At 42.7% G+C, this 22,838-nt stretch overlaps 1 protein-coding gene across 2 annotated transcripts in view; it reads right to left on the bottom strand.

The window, feature by feature from the left end:
* STK32A (serine/threonine kinase 32A) overlaps nucleotides 1-22,838 on the bottom strand; it is a 400,893-nt gene that overhangs the window by 253,042 nt on the left and 125,013 nt on the right. For both annotated transcript variants that reach the window (XM_073650647.1, XM_073650646.1), the window contains exons 3-4: nucleotides 12,735-12,790; nucleotides 3,166-3,317 (exon numbers count right to left, since the gene is read on the bottom strand). In XM_073650647.1, coding sequence (XP_073506748.1) covers nucleotides 3,166-3,317; nucleotides 12,735-12,790 — 208 coding nt within the window. The remainder of the gene's footprint in view (nucleotides 1-3,165; nucleotides 3,318-12,734; nucleotides 12,791-22,838) is intronic.

Genomic DNA, 22,838 nt, shown 5'->3' with positions numbered 1-22,838 from the left:
CTAAACCAGACTCTTTTAAACAGATATATTTGTGTCTGAACAGTCAGCGAGACACTCAAAATGTCTTTTTTTATGCAAAAAAGTGGATAATACAGAGATTTGAACCGTGGAAGAGGAAAACCACCGTTCTAGTTATCTCGCCTACACCAGACTCTTTTAAACAGATATATTTGTGTCTGAACAGTCAACGAGACATTCAAAATGTTTTTTTTTTATGCAAAAAGGTGGATTACACCCAGATTTGAACCGTGGGAGAGGAAATCCACTGTTCTAGTTATCTGGCCTACACCAGAATCTTTTAAACAGATATATTTGTATCTCAACAGTCAGTGAGACACTTAAAATGTTTTTTTTTATGCAAAAAGGTGGATTACACCCTGATTTGAACAGTGGAAAAGGAAAACATCAGTTCTAGTCATCTGGCCTACACCAGAATCTTTTAAACAGATATATTTGTGTCTGAACAGTCAGCGAGACACTCAAAATGTTTTTTTTTGTGCAAAAAGGTGGATTACACCCAGATTTGAACAGTGGGAGAGGAAAACCACAGTTCTAGTTATCTGGCCTACACCAGACTCTTTTAAACAGATATATTTGTGTCTGAACAGTCAGCGAGACACTCAAAATGTTTTTTTTTTATGCAAAAAGGTGGATGACAACCAGATTTGAACCGTGGAAGAGGAAAACCACAGTTCTAGTTATCTGGCCTACACCAGAATCTTTTAAACATATTTATTTGTGTCTTAACACTCACAGACACACGCAATTTTTTTTTTTGAGGGGGGGGTGAATACCAAAAGGTTAATAAGAGGGGCATTTGTAGAGTCTGACTGAGGAAAAAAAAAAAAAAAGAGGAATTAGATGAAAAAAAAGGATTTTTCCTGGCCCCTGAGACCTTGGGCTAAGTCTAGCAATTTGAAAAGCAGCACACAGGACTGTAATGCAGTGTTTGTTGGTATAACCACTGCGTCTCCTATACAGCCTGCCTGCCTGCCTGCTTGATATATGGGATGGATATTAGTCCTGAGAAGGACTGTTTGTTTGATTTTGCAGGCTTTAGAGACCCTACACTACCTATTTCGCAGTATAAATCTCTCCCTAACTCAGCAGCACTCTCCCTACACCGTCTGATCTGGAGCGACTGTGTCCAAGATGGCGGCGCCTTGTTTTAAATACTTGAGGTGACGCTGTGCGGCCAGCCAATCACTGTAATGCCCACAACCAACATGGCTGCAGCATTACAGTGACTGGCTGGCAATCCCTGCATGTTCATTGGCTCTGTAAAGAGCGCCAAACATGCAGGGCGGAGACCCGAGCTCCCCCCCGAGTAACCCAGAAATGCTCGGTGCTCGCCAAACATCCCAAGTAGCGTGATGCTCGGGCGAGTACCGAGCAGTGTCGAGCATGCTCGCTCAACAATAGTAAGCAACTGTACACACCTATTTCTTGTTTTGGAAGTGCTGGTCAGTTGTTGTTTTTTTCTGTTTCTATGTATAAGCTTTGACTGAGAGCTCCACTTCTAGGCCACAGGCGGTTTTAATTGCAGCAGGAACTTGCTTTCCCATACACAAGCAGGCTTATGTCTCTTAGAGTGGAGTTCACATTGGTAGCTTTAACATGGCTACCAGGTACACATGAACTGGCCAATTTATGCGCTAAGATTTCTCATTTGTTTCTATTTTCTAGAACAGTAATGCTATTCAAATTTCATATATTTCATTTTCGCATACTTAGCATTGCAGTGTGCTACTTTGTTTGTTTATTATGTATTATTATCATTCATTCTTTATCTGAATTTGGGAGAAATATGTTATATAAGACCAAGTGGTCAGATCAGAAATTGTAGGGTTACTTTCAATTAAACAAGATGTGCTGGCTGACGCCCATTGTCTGGTCAAATTTTGCATATTAAATTTGAGGCCATTATAGTCGTGATTTAATTTTGGTATACCTTACAGGCACCAATAATCTGCACTTGGCCTAATAATTCATACAAGTTATTTGCTATTTATTTATTAAGCTAATCATGTATATTTTAAAGCTGCAATTCTTCTCTATTAGTACCTTTCCTGTTTTATGTGTTTTAAATAATTTGTTAATAAAATGCCTATTTTACATCTCATTTATGTGTCACTTCTACTGCTTATCAGGCCATACGTAATACCTGGTAAATCTTGTTGAATATGTATATATATATAAATATATATACATACATATATATATATATATATATATATATATATATATATATATATATACACCTGATGAAGGAGTCAACCTGACTTCGATATACTTTGTATGAATAAAATTCAAGAGAATATATACACCTAGTCTTAACTCTGTGGCAGCTCGGTAATCACTGCTCCTTTCCTATATGGTTTGAATATATCTGTTACCACTGGTGTGTGGGTCAGTGGTCGAAGCAGCAGCCCATCATCCTTGCCATTACGGGACTTGTGCCGATTCACGACTTAGGCAGCTGAGAATATACAATCCTAAGCTCGCTGTGCCTTACATTTGGGGTAACACAATTGGAGCGCCTTTTCTCTTTTTTCTTTCCAAAAGTGATGTCCATCACCAATACTAGTGGAATATGAGATTAGGGGACAGAGACTAGAAGTCAGCTATATCAGGGCAAAATTTGATGTGCTGACTTGGTAAGAAGGTGCGATTCTATGGCAATGCCATTGAAAGTTATTAAGCATTTCAGCATCATCTTTTCAAATAATTATGTGTCTTCATTGAGCCTTCATTTCACAATTTCCTTGAAATGATTATATAATTTTTTGGCGTTTTCTAAAGTAGATGTCGAGATATGTGAGTTGCCCTATGATGGTACCTTCAAAAACTTAAAAATTTATCATATTTGTGTGCCTAAAACATTATAAAGAAAGGATGCACTGAAGATATTTCAAAACACATAGAAGCAATTTCTTCTCCAAAATGCATACTGCAGCCTGTTCTTCACACTCTCAAGATCAGTTGACAGTCACCTGATAGTGTATCTTTCAGCTCTAGCCTTCCATGATCAGCAGTATTAGAAATGAAAGGTCTGCAGTCCTCATGAAGACGCACGCACGCGTTCAGTAACGTTGTTCAAGGATTCAGATGATATATTTTAACTGTATCATTGACCACAGACCAAGCAACTAATAAATTACTTACCAGAGGTTGACTAGAAAAGGATGTTCCAGACCTTGCATGATCTGCAGTTCTTTAAACACATTTCTCACTTCATTGCGTTCCACACATTTCTGTTTGTTCATGTATTTCATTGCATACATTGTCTTTGTATCATTTTTCTGAACAATGCAGACCTGATAAAGATGATAACGTTACTCTACAGATTTCATAACTCTTCAAACATATTGTTGTACTTTTAAGAATTCTACATTAAAAGGATTCTCTTAGAATAGAAAATAAATCAATTACATTTACAGTATATATATTAACAATTTTAAATACATTTCTAAAACACTTTAATTAGCAAATTAGACTTGTTTTTTATAGGGCGGTAATAACTGCACAACCTTACAATGGCTGTATTCTTGTTACATTACCAGAAACAGGACAAGAGCCTGTAAGCATGTGCAGTAAGAACAGGGCCGGCGTCAGCACCCGGCGCACCCGGGCAAATGCCGGGGCCCTGAGCAGGCAGAGGGGCCCACTGGCGGTCGCGCACCCCGCTGGGCTATGGGCGGAGGAGAGCGGTGTCAGCGCCCGCCCTTCCCCCCGCTTGCTCAGGGCCCCGGCAGCCGGATACTTACCTCTCCCCGTGCCTCCGCAGATCAGCTGTATTCCTGCTCTGCGCTCCTTGTGACGTCTCAGGTCAGAGGGCGCGACGACGTCTTTACACCGCGCCCTCCCCTGAGCCGTCACAGGCAGCGCAGAGCGGGAAGACGCCGACAACGCTGGAGTTCGGACCCGAGCAACGGGCAGCGGGCAGCGGGCAGCAGGTAGCAGGTGAGGAGAAGGGAGGTGAGTATTTGATTTTTTTTTTTTAATGTATGGAGGCATGGGGCAGTATAAAGAGAAGGGGGGACATCCTGCATGGGGCATTATAAGGTGGGGAACAGCCTGCATGGGGCATTATAAAGGGGGGGGGCTGTATGGGGCATTATGTGGGGGGTAACAGCCTGCATGGAGCATTATAAGGGGGGGGGACAGCCTGTATGGGACATTATGTGGGGGGGGTAACAGCCTGCATGGAGCATTATAAGGGGGGGGACAGCCTGTATGGGGCATTATGTGGGGTGTAACAGCCTGCATGCAGCATTATATGGGGGCCAGTATCCTGTATGGAGCGTTATAAGGGGACCGGTATCCTGTATGGAGCGTTATAAGGAGACCGGTATCCTGTATGGAGCGTTATAAGGGGGCCAGTATCCTGTATGGAGTTTTATAAGGGGACCAGAATCCTGTATGGAGCGTTATATGGGGGCCAGTATCCTGTATGGAGCTTTATAAGGGGACCAGTATCCTGTATGGAGCGTTATATGGGGGCCAGTATTCTGTATGGAGCCTTATATGGGGGCCAGTATTCCGTATGGAGCCTTATATGGAGGCCAGCTTTCCGGATGGAGCCTTATATGGAGGCCAGTATTCCGGATGGAGCCTTATATGGGGGCCAGTATTCCGTATGGGGCCTTATATGGGGGCCAGTATTCCGTATGGAGCCTTATATGGGGGCCAGTATTCCGTATGGGGCGTTATATGGGGGCCAGTATTCCGTATGGAGCCTTATATGGGGGCCAGTATTCCGTATGGAGCCTTATATGGGGGCCAGTATTCCGTATGGAGCCTTATATGGGGGCCAGTATTTCGTATGGAGCCTTATATGGGGGCCAGTATTCCGTATGGAGCCTTATATGGGGGCCAGTATTCCGTATGGAGCCTTATATGGGGGCCAGTATTCCGTATGGAGCCTTATATGGGGGCCAGTATTCCGCATGGAGCCTTATATGGGGGTCAGTGTTCCGCATGGAGCCTTATATGGGGGCCAGTGTTCCGTATGGGGCCTTATATGGGGGCCAGTATTCCGTATGGGGCCTTATATGGGGGCCAGTATTCCGTATGGGGCCTTATATGGGGGCCAGTATTCCGTATGGCGCCTTATATGGGGGCCAGTATTCCGTATGGGGCCTTATATGGGGGCCAGTATTCCATATGGGGCCTTATATGGGGGCCAGTATTCCGTATGGAGCCTTATATGGGGGCCAGTATTCTGTGTGGAGCGATTCACCGGTTTCTGAGCTATTGTGGAATTTACAATAGATATCACTCATGTAATGTAAGAAGTGAAATCTTTGCATTGTACTATATATATATATTTCTCCGCCGTATCTCTGCATCATGAATCGTGGTATGTGTTAAAGAGGCCCACTGAGACTCTTTCTCCCGGGGCCCAGAAAAACCTGGAGCCGGCCCTGAGTAAGAAGCTCGGCCCTTTACCCTTCTGATCTAATACTGGAGATACCAGGTGTGAAGAATATTGTAGATATAATCCCATGTCAATCAGTGTATCATGTTTGGCAGGAGATTATAATGGTCTGCAGTGTACAGCTGTAACCGGGGGCAGAGAGACCGTGAGTGACAAATGTCTCACAGCAGCTCTCAGCTGTGGAGCTGCTACAGGAAGACCCCCTGTGGACCCAAGCCATGCGGCATTCCCTTTGTGTCAGACAATTATAATTCAATATCAAGTTATGGAAATATGATACATCCCAGTGGTACACCAAATAGATTTTTGGAATCACACGAACATGAAGAATGTCACTCTGGCTTCCAGCACAGTCACAGTCTAGCGCGTAGGGATGGGGAGATACACGACACAGCCTTTCAGAAACACCTAGGGCCACTGTGTTTGGTCTCCACGCATAGCATGGGCCCAGCTGGATCCAATGACACCAGAACCGGCTCCCTAGGACCGTCCATTAAGGAAGTATAGCCCATTTTAGTTTTTGGAGCTTATAGCTGAGAGAGGCCAGGGGTGGAGATTTAGGTTCAGCCCAGAGGGCAGAAGGGGGAGTGATCCAGAGAGGTTAAGAGCTCCTGCAGCTATGGCCCATGGTCTTTTTCTCTGGGAAATCGCGACAATACATCGTGTGATGGAAGGCACAGAAAAGAGAGAGGGACCCACCAGCCTCCCATGTGGCAGCCCCTCCCCATAAGCTAGGCCTTCCATCTGACTGCTAACTGACTCGTACTATCTGCTTATGTCTTTTGTATTACTACTGTTGTATTTGCATCTCCGACCATTATGTAAATATAACCCTTATGTATATAGTGTATTGTCTAGTGTGCCCTTAACGTGATTAAATATATAATTTAACCTTGGGCTGCTCTTTTATCTCGATCCACGAATCCTCACGTCCGTTGTTCGGTCCAACAGACACGCTACCGGGGCTGGTTCCTGGCCTGATATAATCCTCCGGTCCGCTAGCGGGAATTATATTTAATAGGAACTGGTGTCAGCTCTACCAGGCTGACAAGGTTCTGCTTCACTGGGGCTAGTGAAGGGGCCTTTCAGCCTGTCAGGGGTGTGAGCGAGTGTGGTGCCATATCAGTGACTTAGTGGGCCGCCTCTTCTCACTCACGGTACCTTCTTGTACCTGTGTGGACAGGAGATGTCTGTGTAGAACTGCACCAATCTGACCTTATGTGTCCCCGAGGGGGTGCGGAACGTCACGTTGGTGCAAAGTGCGGATCCATATCATGTGATCCGTCTGACGTAATAGTGACGCTAGGCGGGTGGCAAGGTGGGGATCCTTCACATGTGGTGGCAGTGGTGGGATTCTGTGGGATCTCTCTGGTGCCATCCCTCCCAAGTGGTGGCAGCGGTGGGATTCTGCGGTATCTCTCTGGTGCCATTCATCACACCAGGGGTGCTAAGGTATGAAGAAGCTGCTCACACACTACTGTCTACCATGTCTATCTGATCTAATACTGAAAATATCAGGGATGCTGAGGTTAGAAGAGGCTGCTCACACTGCTGTCCACCATGTCTCACTGATCTAATACTGGAAATATCAGGGGTGCTGAGGTAAGATAAGGTTGCTCACACTGCTGTTTACCTTGTCTATCTGATCTAATACTGTAGATATCAGAGATGCTGAGGTAAGAAGAGGCTAGTCACATTGCTTATCACCCCGTCTTTCTGCTATAGTACTGAAGATACCAGCAGTGCTGAGGTAAGAAAAGGCTGCTCACACTGCTGTCCACCATATCATTCTGATCTAATACTGAAGATGCAAGGAGTGCTGAGGTAAGAAGAGGCTGCTCACTTTATTATCCACCATGTCTATCTAATATAATACTGGAGATACCTGTGGTACTGAGGTAGGAAGAGGCTATCCACACTGCAGTCCACACTGTCTTTTTTATCTAATACTAGAGATACCAGTTCTGAAGTAAGAGGAGGCTGCTCACACTTCTGTCTAGCCTGTCTTTCTGATCTAATAATATATTCAGTTCTGGCTAGGGAGAGCACGCATGCAGGGGCATGCATGCAATATATTTTAAGTGCAATATCTTTAAAGTGTTTGCAGTTATACATGATGTGAAGCTGATACTCCTCTCATCTTCACACAGGTATTTATCCATCCTTCTGTTTGTGTGTTATCTGCTAAGTGTGAACAGACTCATTCTATCTAGCATGATTTTATATATGGTATTTATCCATCCTTCCGCTTATATGTTATATGCAAGTGTGAACAGACTCATTCTATCTAGCAAGATTTTTTATATGGTATTTATCCATCCTTCCATTTGTGTGTTATCTGTTAAGTGTGAACAGACTCATTCTATCTAGCAAGATTTATAAATGGTATTTTTCCATTGCTCTTGGTTTGTTTTTTCTGTTTTAAAGGGTTCAAAGCTATCTCTTTCACTGATGTTTTATAGCCTCTCTTTTCAGCATGGGTTAGTTTATCTTCCATAGAAATGCCTGCTCTGGTCTTGTGCTAATTGGTTAATTATTCAATGTGGCCAATTGGTGCTAGACTCTAGCAGATATTTCCTGTATATTCAGGGAGAGCACATGTGCTGGGGCATGCGTGCAATATCTTTAAAGTGTTTGCAGTTATACATGGCAGTTGGACAGGGCAGGAGACAGGTGAGGTGCATAAGACATTCAAGCAAACATGCTTCTTGGTCAGTTGTACTGCATTATGTATTGGTCATGTCACTCTGCTTCTTATATATTTTAACTTCTGCTTTCTCACAACTCTCCCGCCCTCTTACACATTTTATGCATTCTCTCCACATCAACCCCTCCCTTTTCCCCTCTCCCATGTATAACTCTGGGGCTCTACTGACATTTTTCACCCACTCCAAACCATTCACTACCGTCATACAGCAATCAAAACATTCATACAAATCATTGCACCACCTGCTCTCTCTTTTTTCTCCTTCTCCTAGTCGCTGGCGACATTTTCCCCAACCCTGGGCCTCTCGCCACTAATATACATAACTCTCTTCCAGCTGCATATAGAAAACCTGAATTTTATCAACATTCAGTGCATGCCTTCTCCTATCGCCTTTCATTGTGCCCTCTGGAACGCACGGTCAATGTGTAACAAACTAACTTACATTCTCATTTTTTTCCTCTCTAATTCCCTTAACCTTCTGGCTCTTACAGAAACCTGGATACACCAGTCAGACACCACTGCCGCTGCTGGTCTTTCATTTGGTGAGCTGAAATTTTCACATACCACCAGACCTGAGAACAGACAAGTTGGAGGTGTTGGTTTGCTCCTTTCAACACAATGCGCTTTGCAGGTCACCCCCCCCCCCAGTTCCCTCACTTATGTTTCCTTACTTTGAAGTCCACACTTTCAGACTCTTTAAACCCTTCTCCCTGCAAGTGGCAGTTGTGTATTGCCCTCCAGGCTCCTACCGCCAGTTTCTGGATCACTTTGCCACCTGGCTTCCTCACTTTCTATCCTGTGACAACCTCACCCTCATCATGGGAGACTTTAATATCCCAATCGATGATCCCTTCTCTCAATCTGCCTCTCATCTACTTTTTCTAACCTCTTCATTCAGCCTCTCACAGTTTACTAACTCTTCTACGCACGAAGACGGGAATACTCTGGACTTGGTCTTCTCCCGTCTCTGCTCGCTGCACGACTTTACTAACTCCCCTCTCCCACTCTCAGATCACAACCTTCTTTCCTTCTCTGTCAAGAACTGTCTCCTCACCCGAGACACCCCCACTTATCACACTTATAGGAATACACGTAACATTAATGCCCAGCAGCTTATGGACAATCTACACACATCTTTAGCTCCCATCTCCTCCCTCTCCTGTCCAGACTTAGCATTGTCACACTAGAGTAATACACGGCAGAGTGCCCTAGATGAAGCAGCACCTTCTACACACAGAAAGACCCGACACAGACAATGGCAGCCCTGGCACACGCTGCAAACAAGTTTTCTTCAGCGTTGCTCAAGGTGCACTGAGAGTCAGTGGAGAAATCACTTTTAGCATAGGATTTCATCCACTATAAGTTCATGCTCAAAACCTATAACTCTGCCCTTCATCTGGCCAAACAATCCTACTGCACCACCCTCATCACTTCAGTAGCTAACAATCCAAAATTACTTTTTAAAACCTTACACTCACACCTGAGCCCTAAAGCACAGGCCCCCATCACCAACCTCAGCGGTGAGGATCTGGCCACTTATTTCCTAGAAAAAAATCAACCACATCCATCAGGACATTTCAATCCAATCTACTCAGTGCCTGGATCCCATTCCCTGCTGCACTTCAAGCTCACTTGCCATCTTTTAGCCTGTTACAGAAGAAGAAGTTACCCAGCTTCTCGCTTCTTCTCTGCCTACAACCTGCAACAGTGACCCTATTCCCTCACATCTCCTGCAGTCTCTCTTACCGGTGGTCACCACTCACCTAACTAAAATATTTAACCTCTCTCTTTCTTCAGGTATCTTTCACTTATTTAAACATGCCAACATAACCTCTTTACTTAAAAAACTATCCCACGTTCATAACTGCACTGCTAACTACAGACCTGTGTCTAATCTTCCATTCATCTCTAAACTTATGGAATGCTTGGTCTACTCCCGTCTAATTTGCTATCTCTCAGATAACTCTCTTCTCGACCCTTTACAATCTGGTTTCCGCTCTTTAAACTCTACTGAAACTGCCCTTACTAAAGTCTCTAATGATTTATTTACAGCTAAATTCAAAGGTCACTGCTCCCTGTTGATTCTTCTGGATTTCTCTGCTGCATTTGACGTTGTGGTTCACCAGCTCCTGCTCACTATGCTCCGCTCTATCGGCCTCAAGGACACTGTTCTCTCCTGGTTCTCCTCCTACCTCTCTGACCACTCCTTCACTGTATCTTTTGCCGGCTCTTACTCCTCTCCTCGTCCCCTTACTATTGGAGTTCCGCAGGGCTCAGTCCTAGGCCCCCTCCTCTTCTCTCTATACACAGCCCCTATTGAACAAACAATCAGTAGAATTGGGTTCCAGTATCATCTCTATGCTGAGGACACTCAATTATACACCTCTTCTCCTGACATCACCTCAACACTAATAAAAAATACCAAGGATTGTTTGTATGCTGTCTCTAACATTATATCCTCCCTCTATCTTAAACTGAATCTCTCCAAAACTAAACTTCTTCTGTTTCTCTCCTCTACTAACCTAACTCTACCTGACATTGAAATTACCTTGGAGGGTTCAACCATAACTCCCAAGCAGCACGCCCGATGCCTTGGGGTCATATTCGACACTAAACTTTCCTTTATTCCCTATATCTGATCACTCACTCACTCTTGTAATGTCACGCTGTCTCTGTGTACTGGAGGTAGGGGGCCTAAGCTGACCCTAAGCTGGGGCCCTGACTAATCCCTCTACCTGGAGGTACTGTTAAAGGTACAGAGGTCCAGGCCGCCAGCGTAACCCCTACCTCCTGAGGATCCCTGCACCTAAGTAATCTAGTCCTGAGAAGGACCCCGATCACAACAAAAGGGGACAGGTAATAATATGCCCACACTCAGTACTTAGACAAACGAGACAGTACAAGGGTAAAACCAAAACCACCTTGCATACAAAAACTACACAACTACAACAGAGGGAACACCAACGGGAAAGGAGATAAATGATAAAGCGAGGAAGGGAAGAAACACTCCAAATACACTTAGCTCTGAAACTCCAAATACCACGATCCGCTCTGTTAGTCTGCATGAAATGCTTTCACCGACAACTTCCCTAACAGAGCAGCAGACATATGAAGGAATCTCACTACTGCAGAATTGATTGCAGCTGGGCGAGGCTGGACCTTGTCTAGCACAGAGAGAGAGTTAACTCCCTCACTGCCGAAAAGCACAAAACACCAAAAACTCAGCTGCGAGAAGTCAGGCTGTGCAATCGTGACGATCTTCGTGGCGACACAACCATGACATGTAACCTGCATCTTAAAAACATCTCCAGAATCCAACCTTTTCTCATCTTTGAAACTGCTAAAACTCTTATTGTCACTCTTATTCACTCTCGTCTGGACTACTGAAACTCTCATCTGATTGATCTCCCTCTTACCAAACTTTCTCCTCTTCAATCCATCCTGAATGCGGCAGCCAGGGTCATATTTCTGTCCAGCCACTTCACCGATGCCTCCATCTCGTGCCAGTCATTTCACTGGTTACTCATTGGCTACAGGGTCCAATATAAACTCATCGCTCTCACCCACAAAGCCTTCACAGTTCTGCATCACCTTATATCTCCTTTCTCATCTCTGTCTATACCGCTACACATGCCCTCCGTTCTACAAATGATCTATGATTAACATCCCCCATAATCCGAACCTTGCACCTCTATCTCCAACACTTCTCTCGTGCTGCGCCAGTTCTCTGGAATGTACTACCCCAAACAATCTGACTGATACCTAGCCCTCACGTCTTCAAGCGCGCTTTAAAAACACATCTCTTTAAACAAGCCTACCACCTCAACTCAGTAAACTAACTTTTCCCTGTTCCCTCCCTCTAAATATTATTCAGAATATGCTTTCTTTTATTCATCTGTTTCACACCCTCCATGCACATGATAACTGCACTTGATACTTGATAATTGCATTTAAAAATACTGGCTGATGACTGGATCATATAGCTTTATATGAAAATCCCTATTTATTATATTTGCCAGACCTGAAATAACAAGCACTTTTCATCTATTGTGTCCCCCCTATTCCCTTGTAGATTGTAAGCTTGTGAGCAGGGACCTCACTCCTAATGTAACTGTTTAAACTGTCTTACCTTGTAGTGAATTCGTTGTCTGTATATGTCCCCGCTTAATTGTAAAGTGCTGTGGAATATTATTATCTAATACTGGAGATAGCGGGGTATGACGAGGTCACTCACACTTTTGCCCACTATGTCTATTTGTCTAGAGATACCAGGAGTGTTAAGGTAAAAAGAGGCTTCTCACACTGCTGTGCTATCTACTCTGTCTTTCTGATATAATACTGGAACAATTAGGGGTGCAGAGGTAAGAAGAGGCAGCTCACACTTCTGTGGACAGAACTGTTATGTTGAGGTTAAGTAGTTATCCTAGAATTAGCTTTGTGGTTGGACAGCATGAATCACCTGATAGGTACTTTTCAAACCCTTGCCTTCAGTAGAAGCATTTATATATCTCATGTGATTAAAACAAAAATTATATTATGCCATTACAGCATGTAAACTGTAATAAGAATGTTAATGAAACAGCCTACCTTTCCAAAGCTTCCTTTTCCAATGGCTCGTAAAATTTCAAAATGATTAAAGTTTACTGCAAAAAAAAAAATTATAAATCAATAACATACTCTAGTATACTTACACTCAGTAAATGTCTATAACTAAACAGATCAGAAACCATCACCTGCTATGTCACAGGTCCTAAAAGTGTTCTATACATTTCGGAATGTGTTTTTCTTTTTTTTGAGGCTGCGTGCCCACGTTGCGGATTACAAGCGTTTTTGATGCGGATATTCCGCAGCATAAACGCTTGTAAAACGCTTGTCAATCCGCACCCCATGGTCCCCAATGAGAATCCGCAAGTTCTATGCCCATGCTGCGGATTTTTCCGCAGCGTTTATGGTGCGTTCAAAAATCCGCAGCATGTTCATTAATTTTGCGTTTCCGCATGCGGAATAGCTTTATTCAATGCATGAAAAAACGCAAGGCAATTCCGCATGTCGAAAACGCGTGAAAAACGCGCGATAAACGCGTGCGGAATTCCGCATGCGTTTTTCCGGGAGAGGACATGCGGTAATGAAGCAGAAATTTTCTGCTTCATTTCTGCATCGTGGGCACATAGCCTTAACCTTTGAGTCTTCAATGTAGCATTTCAACATGAGAAAGCCTTTATCCATGACCCTAATTCATTTTGACTTGACTCTAGAAGAAATGTCCATAGTGACAGAAGTACAGTACATACAAATTTGTGTCTTTTCAGATATTACATATATGGGCCACTTTTCTTAGTTCAGATGCCACTTTTACACAGATGCAAGGTTAGCCTGTATCGTGACAGTACTAAAGAATACTATGGTGGGCTCATGCTGTACCATAAGCCCCAAAGGTTTAGTAGGAAAAAAACCCTTGTAAAGACAATCACTTGCCACAAGCTTTTATGTTCTACAAATTTAACCTTATTAATGATATTACAATTCCAACTGGATAGATCACAAAACAGCAGTATATCATGAGAGGTGACAGAATTGATGTAAAAGCAGGTGAGATACCGCTATTACTCATTATTCCAAGGCCTTGTAACGGCGGTTTAATGCCTAGGAAAATATTATTGTGCACTTGACAATCAAACACAACTTTGTTTCTTTTGATCTTTAATGTGCCTTACCTGACTTAACCCAATAAGAAAAAAAATACAACTGAAAACATCAGAAGGTGTTTATATACATTACATGATAATCGGAAGATCAAATGCACAAAAGAACATAGAAAGAGAAAATTGACATTAATGCTGAAATCATAGGAATAATGTTGGTATTCATTAAGGTTTCCAGATTAAAGACCCCCCTCTACCTCATGCTTTAATATATGACAGAAGTTCCTATCTTAAGTACCTCATATGTTAGATGTAATCATTTTTATTAGAATATTACTAGAAAAGGTGGACATTTTTGAGCATTTGGGTACTATTGCACTAACTACAGTACAGACCAAAAGTTTGGACACACCTTCTCATTTAAAGATTTTTCTGTATTTTCATGACTATGAAAATTGTACATTCACACTGAAGGCATCAAAGCTATGAATTAACACATGTGGAATTATATACTTAACAAAAAAGTGTGAAACAATTGAAAATATGTCTTATATTCTGGGTTCTTCAAAGTAGCCACCTTTTGCTTTGATGACTGCTTTGCACACTCTTGGCATTCTCTTGATGAGCTTCAAGAGGTAGTCACCGGAAATGGTCTTCCAACAATCTTAAAGGAGTTCCCAGAGATGCTTAGCACTTGTTGGCCCTTCTGCCTTCACTCTGCGGTCCAGCTCACCCCAAACCATCTCGATTGGGTTCAGGTCTGGTGACTGAGGAGGCCAGGTCATCTGGCGTAGCACCCCATCACTCTCCTTCTTGGTCAAATAGCCCTTACACAGCCTGGAGGTGTGTTTGGGGTCATTGTCCTGTTGAAAAATAAATGATGGTCCAACTAAACGCAAGCCAGATGGAATAGCATGTCGCTGCAAGATGCTGTGGTAACCATGCTGGTTCAGTATGCCTTCAATTTTGAATAAATCCCCAACAGTGTCGCCAGAAAAGCACCCCCACACCATCACACCTCCTTCTCCATGCTTCACGGTGGGAACCAGGCATGCAGAGTCCATCCGTTCACCTTTTCTGCGTCGCACAAAGACACGGTGGTTGGAACCAAAGATCTCAAACTTGGACTCATCAGACAAAAGAACAGATTTCCACAGATTTCCACTGGTCTAATGTCCATTCCTTGTGTTCTTTAGCCAAAACAAGTCTCTTCTGCTTGTTGCCTGTCCTTAGCAGTGGTTTTCTAGAAGCTATTTTACCATGAAGGCCTGCTGCACAAAGTCTCCTCTTAACAGTTGTTGAAGAGATGTGTCTGCTGCTAGAACTCTGTGTGGCATTGACCTGGTCTCTAATCTGAGCTGCTGCTAACCTGCGATTTCTGAGGCTGGTGACTCAGATAAACTTATCCTCAGAAGCAGAGGTGACTCTTGGTCTTCCTTTCCTGGGGCGGTCCTCATGTGAGCCAGTTTCTTTGTAGCACTTGATGGTTTTTGCAACTGCACTTGGGGACACTTTCAAAGTTTTCCCAATTTTTCGCACTGACTGACCTTCATTTCTCAAAGTAATGATGGCCACTCGTTTTTCTTTACTTAGCTGCTTTTTTTCTTGCCATGATACAAATTCTAACAGTCTATTCAGTAGGACTATCAGCTGTGTATCTGTGTCACCCTGGCCTGGATGCCACAAAATGTAATAAAGCTGTGTCTGAGAGCAAGGGGGAGGTTCTCTAGTCAGGGGAACATTAGCATGCAGTACCTCCTGTCTCAAGCCAGTAGGGGGAGCAGGCTGCCCCTATAAAAGCTGGTGCTGGGGGCAGGGTTAGGGAGAACTGGATGACCTGTCTCAGTACTGAGACCTGTCCCTGAGCAGAGCAGGGACAGAAAGTTGTATTGCACCTAAGAGGAAGTGTGGCAGGAGGAGAGCCACAAGCCAGAGACAAGAGGCGAAGTGAGCCTGTCTTGGCAGATAAAGGACTTAATTTACCAGACTTTGGTGTCTGAGGCTGGGAGGATTCCACATCCCACAGCAGATAACCAGTCCGCAGGGGACTGTATATTCCTTGGCCTAAGAAGCCTGGAGGCTCTGCCACAACAGAAGGGACCAGGAAAGCCATACCAGGCCGGGAGCAGAAAGGAACCCACGTCGCAGGCCATACAGGCGAGAGTACACGGAAAGCTCGGAAACGTGGGCTGTTACCCTATAAGGAGGAGATAGCCAGAAGGAGCACAGAAAGCACGGTAGGCCTACACCCTCACCCTGACCAGGGCCAATTTCCTCATTGCTCTCAGACATCCAGGTCCTCTCCTAGCCGGGACTGTTTATGGGTCAGTTTACCTGTTTTAGTAAAGACCCTGGACTGCAACCTGTTGCCTGTGTGCTCCTTCGCGCCTCCAGCACTACCGGTACTGGGACTCTCACCACCATCACTCCCACCATCCATTATACTGCCCTGGGGCCGCACTCTTCCCGTGGGGAGTCACACTACCCTAGCTGCACACCTCATCAGCCCCAGCGGTCTGCATGCAGCGGCGGTTCCTAATAACCGTAATCCACTGGTGGCGTAGTCGGACATAATCATCAGCGCATAACGGACTACCACTGGCCTGACCACCCTGAGCCACGGAACCGGGTTGCCACTACTACTCCCACCGTTTCCCTATTGCCCGGATCCGAGTGCCCCACGGCCCAGGGGGCGAGTCATATCCACCAGACTTCTGCACAACACAACTGATGGTCCCAACCCCATTTATAAGGCAAGAAATCCCACTTATTAAACCTGACAGGGCACACCTGTGAAGTGAAAACCATTTCCGGTGACTACCTCTTGAAGCTCATCAAGAGAATGCCAAGAGTGTGCAAAGCAGTCATCAAAGGAAAAGGTGGCTACTTTGAAGAACCTAGAATATAAGACATATTTTCAGTTGTTTCACACTTTTTTGTTAAGTATATAATTCCACATGTGTTAATTCATAGTTTTGATGCCTTCAGTGTGAAAGTACAATTTTCATAGTCATGAAAATACAGAAAAATCTTTAAATGAGAAGGTGTGTCCAAACTTTTGGTCTGTACTGTAAATAATCTCCAGGTTATGTGGCCCACGAGAGAATAACTATTGCATGTTAGTGTGCAGGTGATGCAGTATATGTTTTTAAACATGGAGGCCTTTGGATCATATGTGTCTGTATGATAGGTGGTGGCATACATTGGCGGCTTTGAGTTCAGTACACAGTTAGGAGAAGCTTGTAAAGCACCAAATGTAAAGCTCAAAATGCGATGTGAAGAATGTCTACCATACTCTTAACAAAAGGTCTTACAAATAATTTACATTATTTAATAGGGTCCTCACATTATGCACCATTGACAGGGTATCTTGTGGCAAGTACCACCACCAGCCATAAGCTATAATTTGGGGGAAACTAGCAGCATGTGTTCAATTCCCCTGCACAGGAGAATTTAAAGGATCACACAATCATTTTTTTTCTTCTCAAAATTATCGTACTTCCTCATGCAAAAAAATTACTTTAAGCTTTTCATTTGAGTATTCGTAGCACTTTTCCTACAGTTCTTGGTGGTTTCCTCTAAGAGCAATATGGGTAGTCTTGCAATTTATACATCAGACTGTGTATGCTATATAGAAAATTATATTTCCCTGAAGCATTATTTGTGTCTGAATATGCCCACCCCATGCCATGAGGATGGGAAAAGTGCCATGAGCAGTTTGTCAGCTCACAATTATGCATGCTTGGCCGCTAGAAAAGACCTACCAGTGAACATGTTCTGTAGTAATGACAAGTCAACAACTACTTGCCATGGATAAGTTTGGAAAAATGCATTGGGAGACTTATTATATTCCCAGTTCTACCCACTAAGCCATCAATAATATTTTAGGAACACCTATTTAAGAATCATTGCCTATTTAAATTCATTTTCAGTCCTGGAGATGCAGAGTTGGTTACCCTTCTCTATTAACTAATTATTCTATGGGAGGTCGAAAATGAGTTTCCGAAATAAATGAATCATTTAAATAGGACCTGTCACCAGGTAAAAAGTGACAAAGTGGCCAATAATAATAGCGATTGCTGTGTATGGCCTGAGCTCAGTTCCTGAGCCTTTTCCATGCATTACCTTCACACATGTAGTGCTCATGTACTTCACATGTCGCCATTTCGGGTGCCTGCTCAGAACCCTAGCAGGCCTATCAAACCAGGAAGGCCCGGCCTAGTGTAAGAGGTTCGGGATTTAAGATGGCAAATGGTGATCCTACGATGTGGTGAGGAGTGGTGGGCCGGAGACGCGAGCAGTGAGGTGCATATAATAATTTTTTTATTTTTTAACATTTTGATGGCCTGAAGTGAATTACAAGAAATCAGCATTTCGGTGAATGCTGATTTTTGTAAAATTCAAGTCGAATTCAATTCCACTCGAGTTTATTCACTCATCTCTAGTTAAAATATCCCCCTATATCGCCCTCATTGTGCTTCTACAATCTGCCCCCACAGTGCTCCACTACTATTTAAGAAAAACACCCAATCTCTCAGATGTCCCCGCTCCCATGTTGAGCAGCTCTGTCTTCTTCTTCGGTCTTTCATCTCTCAGCTGGCTCCTTGCCCAACAGTAACACTATAGCTGCGGGCTTCTGGTCTATCAGAAACTTGCAGCTGGACACTCTGGTGTCACATTGCGGGCAGCGTAATGAGGTCACGCCTGTGTCATGTCACAGGCCATGCCTTTGAAATTGATGTGGGTCTGGCGTGCACCGCAGCTGCGGGCCTCTGATACTCTACAGTCGCAGACCATTAGCCTAAGTGTAGGAAGCCTTCTCATCGCTACGCCCTGGGTTGGGTTAACATCTTTGGGTCAAACTCAAAAACTGAGATTATTATTATTATTATTATTATTAATATTATTATAGCGCCATTTATTCCATGGCGCTTTACATGTGAAAAGGGGTATATATAATAAAAAACAAGTACAGTAATCTTAAACAATACAATTCACAGACTGGAAAAGGAGGAGAGAGGACCCTGCCTGCGAGGGCTCACAGTCTACAACATCATTGCCAACAGATAATGGCTGTGTCACACAGCCTGGATCTGCCTGCTGCTATTAACCACTATTGACAGCAGTACTTAAGTCACTCAGCATAGGGGACGTGCAGTTCCACTAGCCCATCAGCCCCTCTTGCAATTACACCAATGGATTGCAATGACAGCAGGGGGTCTGCTTGACACTCCTCCCTGCCAGTCATAACAGTGCTTCATAGAAGTCTGTGATTCTTATTATATACTGCAATACTGTAGTATTGCAGTATATAGTAAAAGCAATCAGACCCCATTTTTTTCCATATTAAAAAAAAACAAAACACTTATACTCATATTCTGTACCAGCACTGTTCCAACGGTGTCAAAAACTCGTGTTCCCGGGGCTCACTTGCGACTGTTATGACATGTGAGCCCGGTGCCCAATTAGCGCTGGTGTCACTTTCCTCGCCTTCAGAAAAATTGAACATCAAGTGGAAGTCAGAGAGCAGTCGCAGCCCTTGCTTCCTGTTGATGTTCAATATGTCCGAAGGCAGGGACAGTGAAACCGGCGCCGATTGGGCGCAGGACTTGTGTGACGTAACAACCTCATGTGTGCCCCGGGAACACAAATGCCGACACTGCTGGAACAGCGCCGGCATGGGAGGTGAGCATAAGTGATTTTATTTTAACAGGGCTAAACATAAGGAATGAGAAGGGGTTGTTCATCTGTAAAAGTCAGATCTATCAAGATGTAAAACCAATTAACCCAATAAATAATCACCGTAAAATGAAAAAAATCAAAACGCCAGAATTTGCATTATTTACGGGGTTTTATGTTGCTGCAAAAAAAATGCAATAAGAAGTGATCAAAACATTGTATCTATCCCAAAATATTATCAGTAAAACAATCACTACGCAAACAACAGGCTCTCAGACAGCTCAATCAATGGAAATATGAAACGTTACAGGTCTTGGAAAATGGCAATACAAACAATTTTTTTTTCTGAATTTTGGATTTTTTTTCACACTTCAATAAAAAATATCTTTACAAGCTTTCTACCGTTGTAATCATACTGACATGATGAATCATGGTGCTGGGTTATTTTTACAGCAAAATGAATGTCATAAATTTAAAACTCCAAAAAAATTGTGGAATTGCATTCCTTGCGTAATTTCACAGCATTTTGCATTTTTACAGTTTTTCAGTACATTCGTCCCGCAAAAAAACAAGCTCTCATAAAGTAAAAAAGTTATGGATCTTGGAAGAAGGGTAGAAGAAAACAGAAGTGCAAAAATGGAAAATCATCGATCATGAAGGGGTTAAGAAAAAGCAGGAAAGAAAAACTACACCCAGTGAAGTAGCAGGAATAAAATAAGAGTACATTTGACCTGGTGATAGAAGCAACCTCTTTTTTCTCTTAATTTGAGTATTTAATTAATTAATTTATTTTTTAAATCCACCGCACAGTTTCAGAAGATTTGGACCTTTTTAGTAATTTCTAATTTTTACAGTCTTCACCAAGAAGGCGTTGCTCACATGTTTCTCTGGGGGCGTAGCTTTAGGCTGCTTTGCATAATTACACAGTGAGCCACAACCCTTAATAAAGACCATAACAATTAATGCTAAATAAAAAGGCCCATGTCTCTGGAACTACTGTATATGGTGGATTAAAAGAATAAATAAAAGAATACTGAGGGAGCAGTGGGAATAAAATAAGAGTAAAACTGAACACTCCTGACCTGGTGACAAATCTTATTTAAATATTATTTTTTTTTACTTTGAGGAACATACAAACAAAAAAAACCTTTAAACAAGATTTTGAAAATTACTTTTTCATTAAATAGTTCAAAGTATTTTAACCCCTTTACAACCCAAGGTGATTTGCACATTAATGACCAGGCCAATTTTTACAATTCTGACCACTGTCACTTTATGAGGTAATTACTCTGGAACGCTTCAACGGATCCCACTGATTCTGAGAATGTTTTTCCGTGACATATTTTACTTCATGACTGTTGTAAAATTTCTTTGATATCACTTGCGTTTATTTGTGAATTTATATGCCCTTAAAACAAAGACATATATCACACAAAATAGTTAATAAATAACATTTCCCACATGTCTACTTTACATCAGCACAATTTTGGAATCAAAATTTTTTTTTATTGATGAGCTATAAGGGTTAAAAGTTGACCAGCGATTTCGCATTTTTCCAACAAAATTTACAAAACCATTTTTTTAGGGACCACATCACATTTGAAGTGACTTTGAGGAGTCTTTATGACAGAAAATACCCAAAAGTGACACCATTCTAAAAACTGCACCCCTCAAGGTGCTCAAAAGCACATTCAAAAACTTTATTAACCTTTCAGGTGCTTCACAGGAATTTTTGGAATGTGGAAGAAAAAAATTAACATGTAACTTTTTTCACAAAAATGTTACTTTAGACCCAATTTTTTTAATTTTCGCAGGGGTAACAGGAAAAATGGACCCCAAAATTTGTTGTGCAATTTCCCCTGGGCACGCAGATACCCCCCCATATGTGGGGAAAAAACACTGTTTGGGCTCACGGCAGGGTTCGGAAGGGAAGGAGCGCCATTTGACTTTTTGAATGTAAAATTTGCTTGAATAATTAGCGGACGCCATGTTGCATTTGGGGAGCCCCTGATGTGCCTAAACAGTGGAAACCCCCCACAAGTGACACCATTTTGGAAACTAGACCCCTCAGGGAACTCATCTAGATGTGTGGTGAGCACTTTGAACCCCCAGGTGCTTCACAGAAGTTTATAACATTGAGCCGTAAAAATAAAATTTTCACATTTTTCCCCAAAAAATGTTTTTCAGCCTCCACTTTTGAATTTTCATAAGGGTAACAGAAGAAATTGCACTATGCAGTTTGTTGTGCAATTTCTCCTGAGTTAGCAGATACCCCATATGTGGGGGAAAACTACTGTTTGGGCACGCGGCAGTGTTCGGAAGGGAAGGAGCGCCATTTGACTTTTTGATTGTAAAATTTGCTTGAATAATTAGCGGATGTGCCCCTGATGTGCCTAAACAGTGGAAACCCCCCACAAGTGACACCATTTTGGAATCTAGACCCCTCAGGGAACTTATCTAGATTTGTGGTGAACACCTTGAACCCCCAAGTCCTTTACAGAAGTTTATAACATGGAGCCGAGAAAATAAAAAAATCAAACTACTTTCCATAAAAATGATGTTTTAGCCCCAATTTTTTTATTTTCACAAGGGACCCCAAAAACTTTTGTGCAATTTCTCCTGAGTACGCAAATACCCCATATGTGGGTAAAATACAGTGTTTGGGCGCACGGCAGAGTTCAGAAGGGAAGGAGCACTGTGTGACTTTTTGAACGCAAAATCGGCTGGAATCGAGAGCGGATGCAATGTCACGTTTGGAGAGCCCCTGATGTGCCTAAATGTTGAAATCCCCCCACAAGTGACCCCTTTTTGGAAACTACACCTCTCAAGGATTTTATCAAGGGGTATAGTTAACATTTTGAACCCAGAGGTACGACACAGAATTTGATAACATTAGGTCATCATATTGAATAAGTTGTCATTAGTCTTGAGCGCAAGTGCTCAAGGCAGAATAAACAAAAAACAACAATTCATGAATTGCTTTTTTTAAAAAAATTTTAGTCCACTCCGAGTGTGATAAAATTGATAAGGTAGCTTTATTCTTCGGGTCAGTACGTTTACAGCGGTACCACATTTATATAGTTTTTCTATGTTTTGGCGCTTTTACACAATAAAAGCTATTTTATAGAAAAAAAATATTTTTTTGCATCGCTTTATTCTGAGAGCTATAACTTTTTGATTTTTCGGATGATGGAGCTGTATGGTGGCTTGTTTTTTGCGGGACAAGATGACGTTTTCAGTGGTACCATTTTTATTTATATTTGTCTTTTTGATCGCGTATTATTCCATTTTATTTTTTGGCGGTATGATGATAAAGCATTGTTTTTTGCTTCGTTTTTTTTTTTACCGTGTTCACTGAAGGGGTTAACTA

This window comes from Phyllobates terribilis, unplaced genomic scaffold (assembly GCF_046119375.1).
Source record: "Phyllobates terribilis strain yellow unplaced genomic scaffold, ASM4611937v1 Scaffold_11__3_contigs__length_659146591, whole genome shotgun sequence".
Taxonomy (NCBI): domain Eukaryota; kingdom Metazoa; phylum Chordata; class Amphibia; order Anura; family Dendrobatidae; genus Phyllobates; species Phyllobates terribilis.
The sequence above is the reverse complement of the archived record's forward strand: the minus strand, read 5'-3'. Positions and strand labels throughout refer to the sequence as shown.